Genomic DNA, 25,374 nt, shown 5'->3' on the forward strand with positions numbered 1-25,374 from the left:
GCACTTATGATAGGCAACTAAAGAAGCAATATTTATGTGAAACAATTGACTGATTTTAAATAGAGTACTTATGGTGCATATAGAAATAACAAAGCAATATTTACGTAAAAAAAAATGAAAAGAAAGAATAAAAATTGACTTATATTAGACAGAGTAAAATATGAGACTGTGTCTCGCGAGATTTCGCTCAGTCTTTCAGTTCGGACATGTTCGTCACCGTTTTCCTCCCTCCTTCCGTCTTGACTACGATCCTGCCATCCTGGGTCCATACATTTTGAAGGCCGAACTGTGTGATCGCAGTGTTCAAAACTTTTAGTCTTTCGCACGTCAGATCTTCCCTCAGGGTAACCCCACTCTTGGCGAGTTTTCTTTTCTGAGCAAACACTTCAGCTCTTTTCCGGTATGACACAAATTTAATTATTATGGGCCTGGGTTTCATCGCACCTGGTATCCTGCGCCCAAAGTTCTTTCTGATTTAATCTAAGCTCAAAATTCATTCACATGTAGCGTAACCTCAAAACAGAAAATATTAACATAAATATTATTCACGTTTAGTGTAAGCTGAAAACAGAAAAAATCCTAAACCTCACAACAGTAAAAATTATAATTATGTCGTTCACATTCAGTGTAACGTCCCAAAAAAAAAAAAAATTTCAGTAACCTGGTAATAAAACAATGTAACTAACCTCTCAAGTAAATTGTCGCTCACTTAAGACTTTTCAATAATTCACTGTGAATTTAACATTGTAAATTTTGGACGACAGCAGTGCTGCGTCATGGCCCTGAAAGATCATTCTGAATAAAAAAGGAAAAATTCTTACCTCAATGAAGTCGCCGGATATATCTGCTCTTACAATAAATTTTTCCGGCACAGCTCTGTGCAATGCTGGCCGACCTACCTGTCATTTATGAAAGGAAGCAACTGATTTTTATATTGCAATTATCGGGATAATCATGGATCGGAGGAATTAGTAAATTCTTTAAATTGAAATGAATGGTTGTTAAAAGTTACTTTTTCTGAGGAAGATTATTATTACGAGAGTTTTAAAAACATTTACATGCGACTTGAGATAACATTACTACATATGGGCGAGGCTGCTTTTTACCTTACACAATAATACTCAGGCTGCGACATCGCTGCACCGCGACCAGGCCAGCCAACACGATACACCATACCAGACCAGAGCAGACTCCAGACTAGACTTGGCCACTGTTTCTATGTTTCGATACAGTGTATCGATACGTGGAACTGTTTCAGTGTTTCGGAACGGCTGTGGTTCACTGTTTCGAAACAGTCGTGTTCCATTCCGCCCCTGTCTCGGATATCCGGACCAGATTCGATCTCGAGCCAGACACAGAAACTGTATCGTTGTTTCAAAATAAGGCTGTTTCAGTCCACATGTGCTTGGAACGGACTGATTGTATCGAAACAGTGATGTTTCATTCAGCTCTGTGTCGGACGAGATTCGGGCTCGGCACAGGTACTGAAACACAACATATCACTTCGTGAAACACTTTCAAGAGTGTCGAAATCGTTTTGACAAGCAATAGCATGAAGCTTAAGATATCCGAAAATAAAGCTCCCTTTCTAGATGACTGTCCTATTCCGAAATGGCGTAACATTTGCTTTATAAACATTAACCAAACAATAAAACAACGCATACTATTCACATTCAAAATAATAAATATGTGAAAATCATTCAGTTAAATTACACTTTTTTTATAACATACGTTTCTCTGTTAAAGTACAGTAATCATGTTAAGAAACGCAAGTAAGCCTAGAACATTTTGAATAAAAAAAGGCGTAGAGTGACAGTTATTATACATATACATAAATTTAATGTAGGTATAATTGCAAGCAATCTGTTTGACATATCACTGATAGTGTAATGGTGAACGGGAAGGGCTGGGAAGCATGGTGAATTTATAGTAACGGTTCGAAACACCTTGAAAGACAAAATTTTTTCTGTTATATTTTGTTATTTATTCGAATTATTTGGCATTATTTGTGAGTCTATAGTAACTGTGCCTATTATCCACAATGATTCCCTTTGTGTGCATGGGAATTAGCAGAATGGGTATATTACCCATACTAACGGAATGTGGGTATCCCAGTAGCATACCCGTTGTTTCTGCAATTTGCTCCCACCTCCAGTTCCGTTCGTGGTGGTTCTTTTGTCTTCAGCTATGGCTGTCCTCAGCCAATTGAAAAGAATGAAAGTCACACGACACGAAAGCAGCGCATTTGCTGCATGAAATACGAAACTGCCAAGACGCCTAAGTGATAGTTTCATACTTTCTGCGATATGATTAGCGCTCTCGCACCTCATTTGTGTTTATATGGACATACCTGTACAGTAGACATTCAAGATGATAAAATGTGTAGGTTTATTAGATTACAAAACACAAACTGTTTCACTGTTTCGAAACAGCGTATCGAAACATGACATTGTACTGTTTCATTTGTTTCGAAACAGTTACGTGTTTCAGTTCGCCCATCTCTACTCCAGACTAGCAACAACTTACTGCTACAGCTAAACAGTTCCTACTGCAGTCAACACTGCTCTCTGGTCAGAGATTTTCTTATACCTTGCATATCGCAGGCAGCGCATGAGTAATACATCTCTTACAAGTTCTAGGGGACTGATGACCTCAGAAGTTATGTCCTATAGTGCTCAGGGCCATTATTTTATTCGTGGGAAGCTCGTAATGTTTAATGCAGCGAAGAATCAGTAATTTTACCGGATCGGACTTCCTTCACTCTTGTGCAATAAGGTGTGCAGTATATGGTACGCCTGTTTTCAGTAAGCTAGCACAAGAATTAAAAAATCTTAGCAGTAATGCACGCGCTTTTAAATCGAAATTGATGAGATTCCTCATGGCTCAGTCTTCCTGCTCTGTCGAGGAGTTCCTTGAAATATTAAACTGGTTCCTCTGTTGTGTTATTGACTGTGTTTACATAAATTTATGGCTTGTCTTTTTTGCGTTCATAAACATTTTATTTCACTCTTATTACTTCTGTGTTGTACTTTTATGTACAGACACCTTGCATGACGTTGGAGATTACCTTCTCAGTTTGGTCCTGCAGAACTAGACGTGTAAACACTCTGTTGACGTAATTTGGAAATGTGAGTAGAGTTTGCACCGCACACAAAAACATATCATTCTGTGGTAATATTTTGTGAAGAGGCATTTAATTTATACTTTTAAACTTTGTCATTACTCTTTAACTAGTTGCTTTGAAAAGCAACAACGTTCACTGTAGTTAAATGGCGGTTTTGAATAGCAGTCTGTTTTGTAAATTGCACGTGTTTATCTTGGTTACCGAAATTAAATAAGGAATCACTTTCAGTATTTTAGTATAGTTTCACTGGTGTTGTTCTCGGGGTCAGTAATGGTGAATGGATAGGACTGTTAGGTAAATGATTGAGGTAAAGTTAATTAGTCTATAACAGTTGCTGCACTGAACCCTCTTCATTCAGTTAAGAAAAACTCCTACGCTGGCCACCCTCGTACAGCCTAAAGATGAAACTGGTCGGATCTTACTTCTGTGAGTTGCTGCTGGTGGGACGTAAACCCGTCGCCACACGGACCGTGCTGTCGAACGTCAACGTTGAGCGTGCCAAGTTCAACGTGCTGCTGAACGCTCAGGAAGGACGCGACTTGTGCACACGGTACGTGGGCCCCAACGTGGTAAACGCGATAGCAACGCACTCCAGCGGCAGTTTCAGGGATGTTTCTACTTCGTAAATCACACTGTTTACTTAACGGGCGCGCGTAAAATTCCCACGTTAGCTCTATTAAAACGCACATTTCCTCCATCGTCCACGAAAAGGAAAGTACCATGTCCAACCAATAAGGACACAGGCTTATGAAAGTTTCATTACAAACAGTGCGGTACAAATTTGGAATACTTCTCCGCATAAGATAAACATTATTTCATCATTCCCTCATTTTAGTAAAACCCCAAAGCCAGTCTTACTTGATCACTGTTCTTACCCAGTAGCAGAATCTTTGCAACATGTGAATTACGAAGCGTAAAAGAAAAAGGAACAAAATATCTTCATACAAGTAGCGCAAGCTGTCCTGTAATTAAGCCAATCGAACAAAGTTGCCCCTCAAAAAAAGGTGAACTTATATTTACCTAACATCAAATATTATAGCATATACTTATATTACACTAATAATAAAGTATCAGAACTAAATAAAAACGCGAATGTTAGGAAAAATTCTTTTTGGGAGCGTTAAGACGCGAACCATCGCCCCAAACAAAGCCCCATTACTGGGCAGTGACGCTACTCATTACGCAAAACCAAAAACCGCTTCCTCTTCTCAAAAAATATTATGTTACACCTTGCTAAAAACGTTAATCGTATATAATTGTTATTAATTGAAATTTAATTATAACAAATTGTACAAAGAACAATGCGTTTTGGGTGGATCTTCAGTGTGTCGCTGCCTTCAAATAGCCTACTCTCATAAGACGCTCGTTACAATAATTCTGTTGCCATGAATACGATGTTTGTCATTATTTTATTGGAACGAATCACACAACTAACAACGGGTTTTCCAGTGATTCTCAATTTGATGGTGCTCAGAAACCGCATTTATACATATAGGCTTGAAATGAATGCTAATATGGCGCCTCACATCTCTGTACTGAAGGGAGACGACGTGCGTGTGACGTAAGTAGCGTTGTGTCATCTCATTGGTCAACGCTCAGACGCACGCTCAGAATATCTGACATGCCAGATATTGCTCTGCACGTTCGGAAAGACTCCCGAACGTGCTATTCCACGCTATGACGTCAGAAACTGTGTACGCTCAACGTTCGAATGCACGGTCCCTGTGCCGACGGCTTAGAGGCATTGCTCGTCGGCAGCCTGTGGCAGCTGGCTGTTCCTAAAGTCGATCCACATAACAAGTTTGGGCCCACAGGACTGTCGTGGGATATCCGTGTCCGCCAGATGTCACCGCACTGTCGCCACTCACGACCACACAGTACTGCCCTGGCCGTGTTCCGCAGACCTCGCCGCGCACCGCGCCTCCCCCCATCACCTGTCGGCCGCCGGCAGCTCTCCCCTCCCCTCCCCCTACTTCTGCCCCCTCCTACGCGCCCACCGACAACACTTCTTACTAGTGGTGGGCCAAACGGTTATTCTGGAGTAACCGTTATCACGGTTCCAGTTATTCTTTGATAACCATTATTTTTAGCGGTTGTCAATAACTGTCAAGTTATTTTTCACTACCAAATACTGCGACGGGGTTAAGTTAAATAACGACATGGTTGGAATCCATCATTTTAGTTGTGACTATAACTGCTAGTAGTGCGAAATGGCAGCAATGTCGTATGAATCGTGTCATAACCTTAGCAAATTAACTCTGGGTAGATTTCAGTTGATTTTAGAAGGATTATTAGTGTTTCATATAATATGTGTGTAGCTTATCGGTCGCTATTGGAAATATTATCCTCGCAGCTGCAACAGAAAGTAGGTGGAACTTCGCCACAGCTCTGTTTAAAAATGGTTCAAATGGCTCTGACCACTATGGGACTTAACATCTGAGGTCATCAGTCCCCTAGAACTTAGAAATACTTAGACCTAACCAACCTAAGGACATCACACACATCTGCGCCCGAGGCAGGATTCGAACCCGCGACCGCAGCGGGCGTGCGGTTCCAGACTGAAGAGCCTAGAACCGCTCGGCCACAACGGCCGGCCTGCACTGTTGAAGTAAAATGTTAACAACGTGCGTTTTTAAGTACGAAGTAACATGTAAACTGAATACTGTAGGTTAAATTCGAAGCTTAATTTCTTGTGCTGCTCACTTAATAGAAAAAAACATATACGTAATGTGACAGATTCGTTTACTCCTGTCTTGTACAAGATAGGTGTATTGGGGAAAGTGTGAGTACGCTAATCCAATGTTAATGTGAGATTTGGAAAACTGCTCGATTTCGTTTAGGAAGGGCATACCACAGAATTGATGAAGCGCCCAAAGAAGTCGGTCTTTGCAGTGAGAATGATGTCGGATGTAGGAGACATTACCGAATTCATACTTAATGTCACTTTCAGGATCTACATTACCTCCACTAGTTACATTAACTGATATAGTTAAAGTAGATTCTACTCCACTGTCCGTAAATAACAAACATCGTCAAAAACCTTCTCTTGTACTTTAGTTATCATTATAACTGCTAGTAGTGCGAAATGGCAGCAATGTCGTATGAATCGTGTCATAACCTTAGCAAATTAACTCTGGGTAGATTTCAGTTGATTTTAGAAGGATTATTAGTGTTTCATATAATATGTGTGTAGCTTATCGGTCGCTATTGTCTGTTGAAGCTTGCTAGTCTGCGAAGCACTTACACTGAATGAAAGTCCTTCCTCTTTTTTCGTATTTACAAAACCTTTCACTTTCCATGTTATTCAGTCTCTCAATACGCGCGCGCGCCGCGCGCGCGCGCACACACACACACACACACACACACACACACACACACACACACACACACACACAACAAATGTAACAAACTTACCTTTCGTTGAATGATGCAGCCTCGGCGTGCTAAAACTGAGAGTCCGACCTCCTCCGTCTGCCGTACCAGTTTCAGGGTCCCCGCTCGTCGTGTAAGTTGGCATCGCGGCCCTGCCGTACCGCTGGTCGTTGATACCGCTGTGACGCCGTCTGCTGCTTCGATGTGCCCTCGTTGTTATTGTGACTGTTCAACATCTTTCTGCTAAGTATGTCTGGCAACTTGAAACGGTTTCCATTCAAACTTCTGCATGTACCAATTTACTAAATTTTTCATTGTCACTCACTATCAGGTCTCTCACAAAGTTTCTCTCAACCACGGGTTCAATGTACTACGGCTTTTTAACTGTTTTCCCGGCCTATGCACCAGGTGCGGCAGCACTGTTCCTTCTGTCCTGCACCTGCCTGTGAACTCGTTGCAGCAGATCGCCGGTAGGAAAGCCGAGCAGAAACCTACCGTACTGCGACCCGCCCTAGGCTGCTGCACACAACGTAACTATTCTAAGAATTCGGAAAAGGTTTTAATTTTGAGTGAAAGGTAGAAGTACTCATAAAACTTCGGTATAATCTGAAGTTAGAATTACAAGTTCGCTGCGAAGCCCGTGCTAATCCTAACACAGCCATGCACTAACCCTTTCATTCACGTTAGCAAGTCTATGGCAACGTATGTCCCGAAATCTGAACAGCTATTAAGTAAGAATTGCTCTTATACGATAATGCTCGCCACACTATTAAGTTCATCGGTATCTAATACAATCAAGGTTTCGGTCACCGATCTGCTCAATATGCCAAGCGGAATTTGTCTTTTCTCATGCACAAAGTTACTTACAAAATCCGTACTTTCTAAAAAAAAAGAGAACAGAATAAATTTGCCATCACTGTAAAGCACTTTTGAGTCGTGTACCACAGCTAAAACTGGCAAATTATAACTTCCTTTGGAGCTCATACTACACACAACCGTACCATTGAAAGGCTGGACTCCGACTCCACTAGACTGGCGTAAGCATTCTGTATCCAAGACAAAAGACGCACGAAGAATACTCCTTTCTGATTGATCAGTTTTCTTTAAGGCCAATAGAAATACATTATCCTCCCGCGTTAGCTCGGGCTTTTCATGACTGACCAATCACCAAATTACACACTTTTGAATTGTACTTTTTTCGGAAATAAATATTTAACTTTATGATATTTTATTTATACTTTACGTGATTAACTGTTTTGATTTGCACTCGAATTAACTTCCCTTTTAGCATAAACTTACTTAACATTATTTGATACTGTAAGGTGGCATCGGTCCTGCACCTTACAGGAGTCCATTTAACGTGACTATAATCACTTTGCGAACACTTGACGTCAATAAAAACGACTGAGAGCGGCGGCGCTGTCGCTTTGGAGATGAGTAGTTGGTAAATAATCTAAAATACGGTGTAGGAAATGTATGTGGAAACACATCGGCACGCAGGCTAGGTAATACAGTGAGAATTACGCGTTTTTCTAATCGTAAAACTTTGCAGAAATGCAGTGTGCGAGACAGAGCTCGGCTACCTCCCCGCCTAGCCGCAGAAGGCCGCAGCCTGACGGCAGAAATGGTCAACTGGGGAAGTTCTGTAATCAGTTTAGAGAGGCCACAGCTGCCGCCAGCCTCTGAGGCTGCAGATGCTCAGCTGTTTACCAAAACAGAGCAGCGGGTAGCTGGACAGGCTTTTCTGCGCGTGCCCTCGCCTATGTCCCACTAATTTTACGCCTCCGAGTAACTCAAATGGTGCAGGCCAGGAGTTCCGAATAACAACTTTCAATACAGGAGTCTGCGTTCGCTACGACGGGGAATTTTGCCGGGAAAATCTCGAGTGGTTTCTTAGGAGAAAAATTCCAGTAAAACTATATTTGCCTGTACGTGTGGCTCTAGCTTTGGAAAAAACTTTAGATTCCCAGGCCATACATTGGGTGGCACATGCAAAATGGGTATTTTGAGCCTGTCTCGCGGTGTGTTTGGCTCGGTAAAAGTTGAGGTGGGACAACAGAGGTGAAGAGCGATCTTCCTCGACTCTCTGTCGAGGTCTTCCGTTCCGGGCTTTCGTACTGAGAGGGCGTTAGCCAAGTCGTCACCCGTCTTGGTCTCTCGTTCTGAGACGACGTTAGCCGCGCCAGCGCTTTGGTGCGGGGAAGACTGTCGTAATTAGAGAAGTTTACGGACAGCGGTCTGTTGTCCGAGTATTGTAGGAGTGTACTTTCCGAGACGCCACACGCCGATCGGACGGCCGCGCCGTCGGCGTCGGAGACCGCCGCTGCAACAGGAATATTACAGTGAGATCGCTCCCGCTTCGGCCTGTGTTAGGAGTAACGTTAAATAGTTGGATCACGTGCAATTGCTGTTTCCACAGAGGCTTCACGATACTTTGGGGTGTAGAGGTTCTTCGTATTTTGCGTTTTGTGTCGATGTCAGTCGGTGAGCCAAGTTATGAGAGATCGCATTTGGACCGATAAACACAGTTCACTGCCAATGCTAGTTAGGAGGGTAATTTGTAAACTGTTCTTTGTGTTTTATTCAGCATTGATCTGAAGGTTAGAATAAAATTATTGTGATTCAGTAGAGCCTTTACTTTCAGTAGTTGATGCTGAATTCACTCTTTCGCTTTATTTTATTTTTGTGTATGTGTCTGGTGTCATTGAACACCCTAAGTGTCCGTGATCATTCATATTTGGAAGTAAAAATAGGTGTGATTTGTCGCCAATACTACCACCGCAGATTAATTAGGGGTGACAGGGCCACATTTCAATCTAGCTTTATCCATTTTTGCGTACAGTTCCACGCCCAATTTCTCTGTAAGTTTTGTCAGGGTCGAACACACATGCAAAATCCTGCCAGCAACGGGTGGGGTGTTACAGTAGAAAATTTTCCGTCGTCTGCATTCACAGTGTCTTAAAAATTTGTCACGCTAGTTAGTATGGCGTTTGTCAGTATGACAATGATCTATATGAGATCTCGTGGAAATCGGGTTTTCTGCCGGATATCAGCGTCTTGCAAACGCGATATTTGGACGTCATCACTTGACGTCTTCATCAGGTGTTCCCTGAGACTGGCTGCTTGCTGGACCGGGTCGCACATTTATGTCTGCCCGGTGCCTGGTATTCTGTTTGCCGTTCCCTAGTCGGTCCGCGCCCGCGAGTCGCGCTATCTTGCCGCTCTAGGTGTTCCCTATTCCGTCCGCGCCCACTCCGGCCGCCTCCAACTGCGGTGGTGGCCTCCTGGTGTTCCCTTCTCGGTCCGCGCCCGCGAGTGGCGCTCCCCTGCCGCTTACGGAGCTTGTTCTCCTAATAAAATGAGCTGAAAAAAACTCTTGAAAACGGTATTATTAAAGAATTGCAGTTATTCACCAATGGCATCAGTCTGAGAGAAAGTGTCGCTGGAGACAGGTGTGTCTGTTTCCGGTAGAAGTATCGACAGTCACCTGTAAGCTGAAAGGGCTGCTCGATGATGTCGTGTTTCAGAATCGTCAGCAATGGAAGCAGATAAGGACGTCACGGAGACGGTGGCCGTGGACCTGGGTGCCCTCCTGGACGCCGGGGACGACGCCATGGTGACGCTCGTGGCAGGCGAGACGCGGCTGGTGGCGCACAGGGCCGTCCTGGTGGACAGGAGCCCCGTGTTCGCCGCCATGTTCGCCCACGACACCCTCGAGGCGAGCACTGGCGTGGTGAGCATCGCCGACGTGGGGGGCCCCGTGCTGAGGCAGCTGGTCTCCTACCTGTACACCCTGCGGGCCCCCCAGCTGCCCGCGATGGCCGCCCAGCTGCTGGCCGCAGCGGACAAGTACGGCGTGTCGGGGCTGAAGGCGGAGTGTGAGCGGCAGGTGGCCGCTCAACTGACCGTGGAGACCGCGGCGGCTGCAGCCGCCCTCGCAGTCCGCCACTCCTGCAGCGACCTCAGGCGGGCCGCCGTCGAATTTATGAAGACACGAACCCGTGAGGTGATGGCCACTCAGGGGTGGGCGGATGCCATGTGGAAGCAGCCGCAAGACTTGATCGAAGTGAGCCCGCTGCTGTACGATCCACCACCAAAAATCAGGTTAGTGTGAGACAGCCCACTCACTTGTGTCTCTCAGTTCTGGATGTGTGTGTGCGTATTTCCGACTCTATTTTTGCCACTGAGTTTCTTTAGATGTGTCTATGCCATAAAATACACCATCGTAGACAGTCGTTTCATGATAGCTCACAATGCTATCATTGCCCTTCTGTATCAGAGTCAGTGAATCCCTAAACTGAACCCAGTTCATTACCAGGAATGTTAGCGATCAAAAATCTTCAAAGAGCCAGTTTGTAGATTTTATTCTGTTAAACTACATGTATACAAAAAGGGCTTGTTTAGGTTTTGGCATCAACTGTCACTAGAAATGGTACACTCACTGTGCGAATAGAGCATGGCCCATTCTGCTGTGGGCACAAAGCTGTATTGCCCAGCAAGGGCTCAGACACTGTGATGTGTGTAGTTTGCAGCCGGCAGCCTGTACAGGTTGCTGTAAGCCTGTTCACATAAAGTAGCGTTTAAACATCTTCAGTGCCTCTGTGGCAGATGACAATGAGACACATTTGAATAGTGCCACGCTGCATAAAGATGAGACCGAGTAAGTCACTTACAACCAACACCTAGAGCAAGGTAGTGTACTGCAGAATGATTATAGGAGGGCGGCAACATATTTATAATTTTAGATTGCTGGTGTTGACCTTTGGAATTTTCTTCATGTAGTAAAGCAGACTATCAGAGTAATCACTGTTCACACCTCACTACTACAGCTTTGTCTGTTGCATAATTGTCTGTCACTTTTTTCTACGTTCAAGCCATATATCAGTAACCAACCCAACATAATTCTTCGTTCTCTCCTAATCCAAACTCTGCATGGAAGATTCTAATTGATCTAAAGGCACGTTACATAAAAATAATAATGGTCTGCTGTCAGAGCTTGTATGGAAGATGTTCAGAAGACCAGGTGAAGTAAGCATCGGTGCTCCAGTGTTTGGCTGCTCACACCTCTTGCAGCGTGAGGCCACCTCATGAGACTAGAGCCAATCCTCATGGCGGTTCTGGCTGGTCTCATAAAATTGAGTCTTCCCATCTCATTTTGTTCTCCTCTCTACTCAGCCCTTACATAAAGTTCACGCGGTACTAGGATACATTCCCTTCTGTGGCACACAGAATACCATGTTTTACTGTGTCTTCCATGAACAAGTATCCCTCCCCTGTCTGCCTGTCGATTGCTCTATGGCTTTACTATAGCCACCCAGTGAACACTACAGACTTTCATTCTACTGTGACACTCACTATGACATATATATATATATATATATATCTCATCTATTGTTGTTGCTTTCCACCTCTGATAGTTGGTGAGCATTAATGAGGCTCTGCAACCAGAGTTTCCTTTCTTTTTGCACTATCTTACAATAACATATGTCCATACAAGTCTAATAGCTATTAACACTGATAAATTATCATTTATTTTTCAGCTAGATTTTAATACTTATGTAGTATTTTATGTGCAATTTGCATATTGGAAATCTTGTGTTTGACATGACACTACGTGCATTCCGTGAACCAGTTTTAATGAACTTGTAGCCAGTATTGTAAATCATTCAGTGTGTTTCTTTTATTCAATAAAGACTAACATGAAAATTCATGTTTGAAACAATGAACATATTACAATTGTTATTTATGTTCTTGAAAAAACTTAAAACATCACTCCAAACTCGTTCTGCACCCTGTGGGAAATGACACAGGCTCTTAAGTTTGAAAAAGTTTTTATTAAGGGTAATATTTTTACTAACAGTAATTTTTATTTATTTATTTACATCTCAAGTTCCGTAGGACCAAATTGAGGAGCAAATCTCCAAGGTCATGGAACGTGTCAGTACATGAACATACAACATAAAAGTAATAATGGATAAAAATAAATGTTCATGAACCTGAAAGAAAATCAGTCCATAAGTTTAAGCAAACGCTATCAGCAATACAATGAGAATCATAATTTTTCAAGGAACTCCGCGACAGAATAGGAGTGACCCATGAGGAAACTCTTCAGTTTATATTTGAAAACCCGTGGATTACTGCTAAGATTTTTTAATTCGAGTGGCAGCTTATTGAAAATGGATGCAGCAGTATACTGCACACCTTTTTGCACAAGAGTTAAGGAAGTCCGATCCAAATGGAGGTTTGATTTCTGCCGAGTATCAACCGAGTGGAAGCTGCTTATTGTTGGAAATAAACTAATATTGGTAACAAGAAACGACAATAAGAAATATACATATTGAGAGGCCAGTGTCAAAATACCCAGACTCGTGAACTGAGCCAAAAATATCCTTCTAGAATGGGAAGAGTTACCCCAAAACATAATACCATACAACATAAGTGAATGAAAATAATCAAAGTAGACTAATTTACGTGTCGAAGTATCACTCACTTTCGATACCGTTCGAATAGTGAAAATAGCAGTATTAAGTCTTTGAACGAGATCCTGAACGTGGGCTTTCCACGACAGCTTACTATCTATCTGAACACCTAGGGATTTGAACTGTTCAGTTTCACTAATCATATGCCTGTTCTGTGAGATTAAAACGTCAGGTTTTGTTGAATTGTGTGTTAGAAACTGTGAAAACTGAGACTTACTGTGATTCAACGTTAGTTTATTTTCTACAAGCCATGAACTGAGGTCATGTACTGCACTACTTGAAACTGAGTCAATGTTGCACACAACATCCTTTACTACCAAGCTAGTGTCATCAGCAAACAGAAATATTTTAGAGTTACCCATAATAGTAGAGGGCATATCATTTATATAAATAAGGAACCGGAGCAGCCCCAACACTGATCCCTGTGGCACCCCCCACTTGACAGTACCCCACTCAGATCCCACATCACGGCGATTATAAACATCGTGAAAAATGACCTTTTGCTGCCTGTTGCTAGAGTAAGAGGTGAACCAATTGTGAGCTACTCCCCTTATTCCGTAATGGTCCAACTTCTGGAGCAATATTGTGAGATCAACGCAGTCAAATGCCTTTGTTAAATCAAAAAATACGCCAAGTGTTCGAAACTTTTTGTTTAGCCCATGCAGCACCCCTCAGAGAAAAGAGAATATAGCATTTTCAGTTGTCAAACGACTTCTAAAGCCGAACTGTACATTTAATAGCAAATCGTGTGATATAAAATGATCAATTAACCTTACATACACAACCTTTTCAATAACTTTTGCAAACACTGATGGCATAGAAATAGGTCTAAAATTATCTACATTATCCCTTTCTCCCATTTTATAAAGCGGCTTTATTAGTACTTTAATCACTCAGGAAACTAACCATTCCTAAAGGAAAACTTACAAATATGGCTAAATGCAGGGCTAACATGTGCAGCACAGTACTTTAATAGTCTGCTAGACACTCCATCATAACCATGAGAGTCCTTAGTCTTCAGTGATTTAATTATTGACTCAATCTGCCTCTTGTCTGTATCACAGAGGAGTATTTCAGACGTCAATCTCGGAAAGGCATTTGCTAAGAAATTTATATGATTTCCTGTACAAACTAAATTTTTATTTAATTCACCACCAATGCTCCGAAAATGATTGTTAAATACTGTACATATATCTGATTTACCAGTAACAGAAATATTATTACTGCGAACTGACTTTATATCATCAACCTTGTGCTGCTGACCAGACACTTCCTTCACAACTGACCATATGGCTTTAATTTTATCCTGTGAATTAGATATTCTATTTGCATACCACATACTTTTTGCCTTGCTAATAACATTTTTAAGCACCTTACAATACTGTTTGAAGTGGGCTACTGTAGCTTGATTGTGACTACTTCTAACATTTTGATATAATTCCCGCTTTGTTCTACATGATATCCTTATCCCACTAGTCAGCCAACCAGACTGTCCATTACTGGTAGTACCCCGTTTAGAATGTTGTAATGGAAAGCAACTCTCAAAGAGCATGAGAAATGTGTTATGGAAAGCATTCTGTTTATCATCTATATTATCAGCACTATAAACATCTTACCACTCTTGTTCCTTGACAAGTTTTGCAAAACTCTCTACTGCTGTTGGATTAACTTACCTACGTAGTTTGTAATTAAATACGACATTGGTTTGAGTACAAAAACCTTTTAGTGTTAAATTTGTGCATCATGGTCTGTTTTTCGGTTGGCAGGAGAGCCAACACTGTGTTACTAGAAGGAGGCTGAAAGGCACGCGTTTTAGCTCACGCAGGCTGGCGTGAGGTCTGGAACAGGACAAGGAAATTAGAATTTAGAAAAAAGGATGTAGCTGGTGGAATACTTAACTTTAATCCGTTAATGGTGAACGTCGGTCTTGACAGTACATGATTCAATATCAATAGTAACTGATAATGGCGCCTTGCTAGGTCGTAGCAAATGACGTAGCTGAAGGCTGTGCTAAACTATCGCCTCGGCAAATGAGAGCGTATTTTGTCAGTGAACCATCGCTAGCAAAGTCGGTTGTACAACTGGGGCGAGTGCTAGGAAGTTTATCTAGACCTGCCGTGTGGCGGCGCTCTGTCTGCAATCACTGATAGTGGCGACACGCGTGTCCGACGTATACTAACGGACCGCGGCCGATTTAAAGGCTACCACCTAGCAAGTGTGGCGGTGACACCACAGTCTGAAAGGCCATTCACCCTTTTACTAAAAGAATGCTCGCCTAGTAATGAAGAATGAATAAAAATATTGTCTATGACTGTGCTACTGTTCCCCTGCACCCTAGTTGGAAAAAACACAGTCTGCATCAGATCATATGAATTTAGGAGATCTACCAACATCCTTTTTCTTGCACAATCATGTACAAAATTAATACTGAAGTCACCACATTTAACTACTTTCTGGTACTTCCGACAAAGTGAATCAAAAACCCTCTCTAGCTTAAGCAAAAATGCTTTGAAGTTGGAGTTAGGGGACCTATAAACAACAGCAATTAGACGTTTAGTTTCACTAAATTCAACTAATGCTGCACAACTTTCAAATATCTGTTCAGTGCAGTCTCGTGATAAGTCTATGGACTCAAATGAAATACTGTTTTTTACGTACAGAGCCACTCCTCCACCCCGCAAGGAACTCCTTGAGAAACAGCCAGCTAATCTGTAGCCTGGTAAAGGAAGCCTTTGAATTATCAAATTATTTAAGTGGTGCTCTGATATACCAATAATTACAGAGTTAACATCTATTAGCAGTTCACAAACTTTATCTCTAATACCTCTTATATTTTGATGAAATATGCTAATTCCTTCTCTACTTGGAAACATTACATCCTCTGGAGGTGAGCCCTTAGTTACAGGCACTTCCTTTAAGCAGGTATACCTATCAGCTGACTTCAGTCTAAAAAAGGTGCAGCTCTAACACCAACTACTACAGGAATTTTTCCATGAGTGATACCACAACCACCACCACCACCCACTACACTGTCACCTATAAGCTTAGCCAGCCTCCCCTTCCCATACCTGTTGAGGTGCAGGCCATGCCTAGTGAAACCCCATCTACTGATAGACCCAACTGGCACCACTGAGATGTGATCCATGCCCTCCACCATCAGTGCCCTCCCCAGCCCCACATTAACGCACCTAACAGCTGCATTAAGGTGAGGCCGAGCATGACGCTGAAACAGTTGCACGAAATGCACATTAGTGCCACCAGATTGAGTGAGTAGCTGTCTTAACCAAGTCACCACTGACATCATATTCCCCGTCCCTATCGAGACTGTTCCCTGCTCCACCCACTATCACTACCTGATCCTCTTTCGTAAAATTCTTACATAACTCCCCTATGCTTTGTCACCTGAGCCAACCCTGCACTACTGCACTAGGCTTCACAATGCTGGTGACCTGGTACTCACTCCCCAACACTTCCTGCAACTGCTGGCCCACACCTTTACCGTGGGAACTACCTAGCAGCAGAACCTTCTTTCTGCTAGACTTTGCAACTAACCTAGGCCTCCTAATTGCTGAGGACTGCTGCAAGTTACCTACATTTACGGCTACACGAGGCTCCTCTCCTCTCCACTCAACTCTGACAGTTGGTTGTATCTATTGCATGTATGCAAAGTGAAACTGTCTGAATACCTCCTCTTCCTAGCTACCTTCTTGCCAACTGCCAGTTCCCATTCCCCACCCCCCTTCACCCTCCTCAACCTATCTAGTTCCTCCTTTGCGCATTGTAACTGGACCTGAAGGGCACAGATCTTATGGTCCTGCTCCTCTATTAACTTGTTTCTACTACAGATTCTACATTCCCAGGAGAAAATCACCCTAAAATGACCACTGGCTTCCCCACTGCATTCCCCCCCAATGAAAATACTTTGAACAAATCCCACACCGTAATCCACTACTCACAAACCTACGACAGACCTTTCACTCATGGTAAAATTTTACAGTTACTGAAAAAACTATACGTCTACATTACCAAAGTTCAGTTACACCCGTAGAACTATTTGTGTATATTTTACAGGTTCTCTTGTTGATGTGTATTAGATCCATGCTGTAATTAGTGATCTTAACCCAATCCACTGCCGCATACTTCTCACACTAATGGGTGTCAGTTGCAGACACATATACAATGTTTGGCTCTGGAGCTGCCGCGGTCTTTCACTGATTTCACTCCCCCTCCCCCTCAAAACTTATACTTAGTTTCACACTAAAATTCTTAGAATTTTAATAATAATTAAAATAAGATGGATACAACGGCATGCAAGCAGAATTATTTTTTACTTCATACAGTGAAGTGATACAGTGCTTTCCTATTTTTCAGGGAGGATGTCTCATGATCCCATGTTCATCCTCCTCCCCTTGTATCCATGCCAGGCCTTCTAGACATCAGTTCTCATGGAATTTACCATTCACATCTACTGTATATGGAGGACAAACTTAATTTTATTTCAGTAGCAAGTCCACAGCACAACTTAATCCATCATCAGTCACAAACATTGCTCATAAGCCCTCCCCTCTACACACACACACATCAGTACATCAGTGTTTGTTTTTCCGTGACTGAGCTATGACACAGCATACGTTAACTGCCTCATGGTTTCATGTGTGCCTACAAAGGGAGGACCCTCGTTCGAAAAATACTTAAATTTCTGTCAGCCGTATTATTTAGATTTATGTTGTAATACTTTTATGACGGGTAACTGTTGCACTGCCACAGCCTCTTTCTGTTGTCAAGTCACTAGTTCCACCTTGCTGCACTGCCTGCTGTACTGAATTTCTCCTCCTTTGAAACACACTGTCAACCATTTCGTTATCTGTACCTTTCAAAGGCCAGGTTTTAAAACACGCTGTGAATGCTGTCTGATGATCGAAGTATCACATTAATAAGATTAAAATTTTTTTCACAACCAGATGAGTGTCGTGCCTTTCCAATTTATATGCATGTGTTATCATGCTCAGAAGAAGCCAAATGACCTGAACTGTGTTCCACCTGGTTTGTATGCAGCCACATAACCTAACGGTCTTCCAGTTTGTCTACTCTCTTTCTGATACAGTCGTTTCACTACACAATATTATTACTACAACAGACCACTAGAGAAAACTGCCCTTTACGGTTATAGTCCATATGAAAACCAATTCCACAATAACGTAAATATCAGAAAATCTGTTACCAGAGGTGACAGTCGTCAGTGCTTGTAAGCTCAAGTTCATTAAAATAAATGACATTTCCAAAGTCAAAATTCAACTTCAGACTACATGGTTTTGTATTGGACTGGGACCCAGGACTCCAACCCACTCACTACTGTCTCGGCTAACAAAGCACGAGAGATCTTAACTATCATTTTAACCACATGTAACAGCATTAAAACTTGATATGATGGGGCATAAAGTTTTGTTTTGGGCAGAGGTTGTGAATGAAACAAAATTTAATGTATCGAAATTTTTCACTACTAGAGGGATGATGAAACTTAAATGATTTTACAACAAAGTATTCACCTGCTGCGTTCCGAACTCAGCACATATCACGCTGTTTTCTAGCCACATATAGAAGCACAATGTCGGTTTATTTCACCACTAGCAAGATATGCTAGTATCTGAACTAGAAATTATGCGAGAAATAGTTAATCCTTCAAAGTGTTGCAAACTTCAATGCATACACCCACAACAACGTATAAAATGGTGGTCTGTGCTATTCTGTGACTAAAAGCCAGACACTTAAATCATTCCCCAGTCGCCAGGAAACGTAATGTTACAACCAGGCTGGAACATAACAGGGCATGTACTGCTATTTTATAAGTGATCTAGGTTGGTATGATCACAAAACATACAAATATATGATTTAATTCCTACTTTCGAGAAGGTGAGATAGGCTCCCTCATGACTGTATTGCACTTGCTAGTTCCATCTTCTGTTGTAGACAGCAGATTCTCGAAACAGACCATGTCCATCCTCACAAGACTTCTATTGAACCACAGTTGTGCAGAGTCCCAAAAGGAAACTGCCGGGGCCCGAGGGCCTCCCGGCAGACTTATAGCAGGTTGTGGAGGCCAAAAACTGCTTGTAGTGTGTAATGAAATAATGAATTCTGACGGAAAAATTTCTAAGGATTTTTTTGAAGGAATCGTGGTGCTAGTTCCGAAACACCCACACAGTGCACAGTAAAAAACTTAAGACCAGTTACCCTCCTGAATAGTGATTACAAAATTGTGGTGCACGTTCTTGACTGCAGAGTAAAAATGTCAATGCATGAGGTAACTGGCCCATATGAATCTAGTGCAGGTAGACACAGATCAGTTATTCAAACTGTCTGTGAATATAGACACGTTCTAGCTACGACACATGTTCCCAGGCATCAGTGCGCTGTACCCGGCCGGAGTGGCCGAGCGGTTCTAGGCGCTACACTCTGGAGGAACCGCGTGACCAGTCGCAGGTTCGACCCTGCCGCGGACATGGATGTGTGTGATATCCTTTGGTTCGTTAGGTTTAAGTAGTTCTAAGTACTAGGGCACTGATGATCTCAGAAGTTAAGTCCCATAGTGCTCAGAGCCATTTTTTCAGTGCGCTGTATATCGCTCGACTTTGAGAATGCTTTCGATAGGTGAGCCATCAGTGCCTTCTTGAAACAATGACCGTACTGGATTTTCCCAAGTGTTTTGCCGACATCGCTGGTAGAATTTTGAAGAACAGCACCTCGAAAAACAGCCTTTCAAAAATCACGATTAATTGTCAGCTAACCAGACAACTTGGGTTCACAAGTTGGGTGCGACAAGGTTGTCCTATGTCGACGGCCTTGTTTGCCATTGCCACTGGACCCCTGCTAGCCACTCTGCAGAAAGAGCTACGAGGGCTGCACATACATGGCCAGAGTATCAAAAAAATGGTTCAAATGGCTCTGAGCACTATGGGACTCAACATCTGAGGTCATCAGTCCCCTAGAACTACTTAAACCTAACTAACCTAAGGACACCACACACATCCATGCCCGAGGCAGGATTCGAACCTGCGACCGTAGCAGTCACGCGGTTCCCGACTTTAGCGCCTAGAACCGCACGGTCACCGCGGCCGGCGCCAGAGTATCGTTTGTGGGTCTCGTGATCACCGGCGAAAGTGACTGGGAGAAGGCATTGCAGGTAACCAGCAAACACGAACTTGCATGAGTGCGAAGCTGAGCAACACTAAATCACTCGTGGAATATCTTTGAAAAACACGGGAGACCTCAGTGTGGTCATCCAAATGCAAATCTTGGGTATCGGCTACAGGTATAACATAAATCGTACTACATCTTAGAACTAGGAAAATCCTTGCCAGCGTGCCAGCTAGCGTCAGAGAACATAGCGCGAGAAGACTTGACGATATCCAAAAGGCCAGCTTTGCAAGTATGTATGTGGTTTCTAAAGTCAACTGCGTGGCATAGGTTGTACCCATTCCACGTGAAACAGCAGCAAGATTTCTCTCAGCTTCGAGTCATTTTTTAACTCGTGGTAACATTTTGAAGGTAAAGTTTGACACGTTAACTCCACAGCTGAAAATGTGGAGGGGGGGACTAAATCTCACATACGTATGGAGAAAGTCACAAACTCTCTTCATGCGTTCAACATATGAGCTATGGAAGAAGACACCCATGAACCTCACGTCCCACTTACCAGACGAAATTACTTCCACTGTCTTGCGCCCACCGATAGAAGTAGGGCACGTCCCCAATCGTTTTTATAATTTTGAACAACTTTAATTCGAACTCAGTTATACCCAAACCAGAGTTCGCCCGTCAAATATGGTAAAAGTTAGGAACATATACGTGGAATTAACGGAAAACGAAAGCAGAAATGTGACTGCACAAAAAGTAGTCGCACTACAGCTGGATCATTTGGATAAACAGCAGCACTCCTCACCTACCAACAATTTTTTGAGTCATATAGACGTGCCATGTCCATTTACAATGAAGAAATGGTGTAAACTGGCCACAAGGACAAACAACGTGTTACCTGGTAACAGGGGGAAACAAATCGAGCAGACGTTGGGTGAGGCGCCGCACGCACGCCGGGCGCAAGCGGACGTGGCGCCGACCACGGGGTGGCGCGTCTCCCCCGCGTGTGCTTCGCTGAGGCGAAAAACTACAAGAGAAACTTCGCAATTCTTTTTAGTTAGTTACGTGAAACAGTCTGCAAAGTGAATAGGAAAAGACGTAAATACAAGAACAACATAACGAATCGTCCTAAAGCTCTTTTTTCTTAAACGGTATTTTTTTTATTTATTTTTATGGGAACAGAAATCTACTCTAAAATACGTAGCTCAGGAGTACCTTATTTTATGTTGAAGGAATCTCATAGGACAATTTTGTCCTCAAGACAGAAGATTTCGTACATTTCAATAAATGTTATTTACCTAATTCTGTACGCCAAAACTTGTTTTAACCAGAAGGGACTGTCCTGATTTCTACTATTATGCATTACATTCAGAAATCGCAGCATGGAGCTTCCAGCGGGTGGAAGATAACAGAAGACCAACTTGGCAAACATACCTCAGGAAATGACGCACTGGGCGACTTACAAGATACTGCGAAATACATCGAAAACAAACAACCGTGAACACGTAACTTCCAAGTCGTCGCTCACAGCTGAGATAGTTTCTTTGCAGACATGGTCTTCTGGATGAAGTATTAAAAATAAAATAAAAAATAAAAAATCATCCACGAAAATATTGGATGGCCTCGGTGACAGGGATGGGGGATGCATCGTGGGCAGGCCTCGGAGTCCTCAACTGCTGGCCTCCTTGGCCCCGCCTGCCTGGTGCTGACCAGTGACTCCCGGAAAAAGAATGTCGGTACATCACAGAGAGAGCGGACAGCTGAGACAGGTATAAGGGCGGCACGGCAGACACGTCTGTGGATTCTTGGCCCCTGCCCTCTTTGTCGCCACCTTCCTGGCACTGACACCCTAAAAAAATAAAAAAGTAAAGCTTTGTAATGGAAGATACCGTGTAGAGAAAAGGATGCTGTAGTGGTTAAAAAATAAAATTGAAAAAAGTTGTTAAGGCGGCCAGTTTCTAGTATGCACGTAGTGGCTTTGAATCCCATCACTTCCGTGAGGGTATCAGTTAAAGAAGCTGAAATGATTCGAGCTACCTAGGCTCAACATCTGGGTTCGTTTCTGACACCAGGCAATCATTTTTAACAAGCAGAAGCAGCATGTCTCCCACCTCTGGTAACCTGGAGGGGAGTCAGTACAGAGGCGAAAGTCATGCCAGGTCGAAACTCTGTCACCAATTGCGTTTCTTAAACGATATTTTCTTTTCTTTAATCAATGAGCCAATCGACGTGCAAGGTCACAGGGTACTTGACTCTTATTGCATTTGAGCTTGAGATGTGGAAAATGTTGGTGCTGCACTCAAATCTCCCTTTTCGGCAAGTTTGATCCCTTTGAGATGATACATTTCCACCCTTTCATTGTTTCTGCATGACTGCAAAGTCCTCAAGACCTTCACAAAAGACATGCGTCTGGGTTCGAATCCTGGCCTGTCATTTCAAGTTCATACGCACACACAAAATAACATATGACAAATTACTATGGTTTTTAACAATTCTCCGGACTTTGTCAACAATAATTATGGGTACTGGTTTCGACTCGCAAGTCAAACATGGAACTTTTCGTCATATCATGTGTTTCAGCTAGCAGCTCCCGGTTAAAAGGAATTCAATAATCAACGTCTCTTTGTATGTAGCCAACAACGATGTGTGTAATGTTAGATTCATAGTCAAAAAATGGCTCTGAGCACTATGGGACTTAACATCTTAGGTCATCAGTCCCCTAGAACTTAGAACTACTTAAACCTAACTAACCTAAGGACAGCACACAACACCCAGCCATCACGAGGCAGAGAAAATCCCTGACCCCGCCGGGAATCGAACCCGGGAACCCGGGCGTGGGAAGCGAGAACGCTACCGCACGACCACGAGATGCGGGCTGGATTCATAGTCAGTACAGATAGTTTCGTCATATGCACATTTCGCTGCTGTTTAAGTAAACCGATATGTGACGTCTACACTTGACTAGAAGTGAACGTTGTGGGGTGCAGGGTTCGAACCCTGGTAAGGTAAAACATTTTCATCTCGTCATTTCAATTTATCATCGCGCTACTGGTTAAAAGTGTCAGATTAAGTCCAGGGTTGGAATCTCCGGTCAACAGAAAACTTTGTCATGTCATTTCAAGTTTACACATGGGCACTCTTCCTCACTTGTGACTGAAGCCATATTTATCATATTTCATGTTACTGTTAACAGGAGTAATAGCTGCTGGATTGTATTCAGAGAGTGTAATGCTGAAACAAAATTTTTGTTGTACAATTTTAAGGTGAAAGTTGCTTTTTGAAACGTTGGCTATGTAATGAATTCGTGTGTATAACCGTAATGGCTGTGTAATCTCTAATACCATGTTTTCTGATATTTGCATTATCGTAGTACTAATTTGCATCTAAACTGGTGGTCACACAGAGCAGTTGTCTCTTGTGGTCTCTTGGCGTAACCATTTTGTATAGTGAAACGACTTTACTGAAAAGAGAGCAGAGGACATGTGTTATGTGGATTGCATACAAATCAGGTAAAACAAAATTCTGATCATTCAGGTAGTTGGTGCTATTTATGTCTGAGATGTATTAAACAATTCGGTGTGTCTGTGTGTCAGAAACGTTCAGTATCTCTGAGCCTGTGTCAAGAAATGGACCGATAATTGGATTGAATTTTTTTGGCTTTGTATGGGGGAAGTGCCTCTTTGAAAATCTTGAAATGGAGTGTGATATGTGGTAGTTAAGCTGCAGACAGAGTTGTAGTATTACCTGTAACAAACCTGTTCTGCAGTTGAGGTGAGTCACTCATTAGCTACAGCGTAGTGAGATCAAAGGAGCTGACTTCAGGAATGAGTGAGACAAAACGTGACTACTTAATTCATTCATAGGTTGTATAATTCAACTTTTAATGGACAATGAATGAAGATTTTTTATAAGGGGGATTGAACAAATCTGCTGTAGCTTAATATATGCAGAGTTGAACACTGTTCTGTATTGTGGGAGGGGGAATCGGTAGGGGGGATCGGTAGGTTTGTTTCAGGACAGACTTGCATTCACAACAGTTGTTTCCTCGTGTGACAGTTTTCCTCGCCGGCCAGTGTGGCTGTGCGGTTCTAGGCGCTTCAGTCTGGAACCGCGTGACCGCTATGGTCGCAGGTTCGAATCCTGTCTCAGGCATAAATGTGTGTGGTGTCATTAGGCTAGTTAGGTTGAAGTAGTTCTAAGTTCTAGGGGACTGATGTCCACAGATGTTAAGTCCCATAGTGCTCTGAGCCATTTGAACCATTTTGAACCTTTTTTTTTGCACTTTTCTTCGTTGTGTTGTGTGTGTGTGTGTGTGTGTGTGTGTGTGTGTGTGTGTGTGTGTGTGTGTGTGTGTGTGTGTGTGTGTTTGTAGCAAAGTGTGGCAGTTTCTGTGTTCTGTGCAGGAGGCTCTCTGCAAAGGAGAGATGCAGCAGGCTGATCCAGGTGGCCGAGCAGGGGGCAGTGGGGGAGCTGAGGGCGCTGCTCGCCGATGGGGCCGACGTGGAGGCGAGGGGCGGGGTGTGGGGGTGGACTGCCCTGCACTGTGCAGCACACAGGGGAGACGTCGAGGTGGCGTGGCTGCTGGTGGAGGCGGGGGCGGCGGTGGACGCCAGAGACAGCTGGTGGCAGAGGACGCCTCTGCACGTGGCTGCAATGTGGGGCGGCACTGCTGTGGCGAGGCTGCTTCTGAGGGCGACTGCTGATCCCAACGCCAGGGATGGCAGAGGGTGGACGCCACTACACTGGGCGGCAGCCAATGGCCACGCAGAAGTTGCGGCTGTACTACTCGAGGCGGGGGCTGACAGGGGGGCCACAGCTGGTGATGGTCGGACAGCACTGGACCTCGCCAGTGATGAAAACGAGAGGAGGCTGATGGAGTTGCTGTCATGAGGCAGCCACTCCAACGGACTCTCTGTAAAAAACAGAACTGAAACAACTTCTCCAGTAATAATTAGCATTCTTCTTCAATAAACAATTCAAAAATTCAATCCTACTGTCACTCACTAATTTTACTCCTCCTCGAGTAGCATACTGCACACAAATAGTCTAAGCAACGCTGTGGCAAAACTGACACAGCACTAGGTAACAGTAAAGAAATTCAGGTAACAACAGGCAAACTTTCCCTCAAGGAAAATGCCTCGAGTGCATATCTACACTAAACTTTGCAAAAGTCAACAGTTCAATGTGAATAAACACTGTTACTCTATAATATCTGATCGCTGAAAACTATTTCACAGCGGTCAACAAGGTGCTATATCAGACTAT

General features: G+C 43.1%; 1 protein-coding gene across 2 annotated transcripts in view; it reads left to right on the forward strand.

The window, feature by feature from the left end:
• LOC124553863 (ankyrin repeat domain-containing protein 65-like) overlaps positions 1 to 25,097 on the forward strand; it is a 54,116-nt gene extending 29,019 nt beyond the window's left edge. For both annotated transcript variants that reach the window (XM_047127855.1, XM_047127856.1), the window contains exons 2-3: positions 10,024 to 10,600; positions 24,513 to 25,097. In XM_047127855.1, the coding sequence (XP_046983811.1) occupies positions 10,035 to 10,600; positions 24,513 to 24,999 (1,053 nt within the window). In that variant the 5' untranslated portion in view covers positions 10,024 to 10,034 and the 3' untranslated portion in view covers positions 25,000 to 25,097. The remainder of the gene's footprint in view (positions 1 to 10,023; positions 10,601 to 24,512) is intronic.
• The last annotated feature ends 277 nt before the right edge of the window (positions 25,098 to 25,374 follow it).

Source organism: Schistocerca americana, chromosome 11 (genome assembly GCF_021461395.2).
Source record: "Schistocerca americana isolate TAMUIC-IGC-003095 chromosome 11, iqSchAmer2.1, whole genome shotgun sequence".
NCBI classification, from domain to species: Eukaryota; Metazoa; Arthropoda; class Insecta; order Orthoptera; family Acrididae; genus Schistocerca; species Schistocerca americana.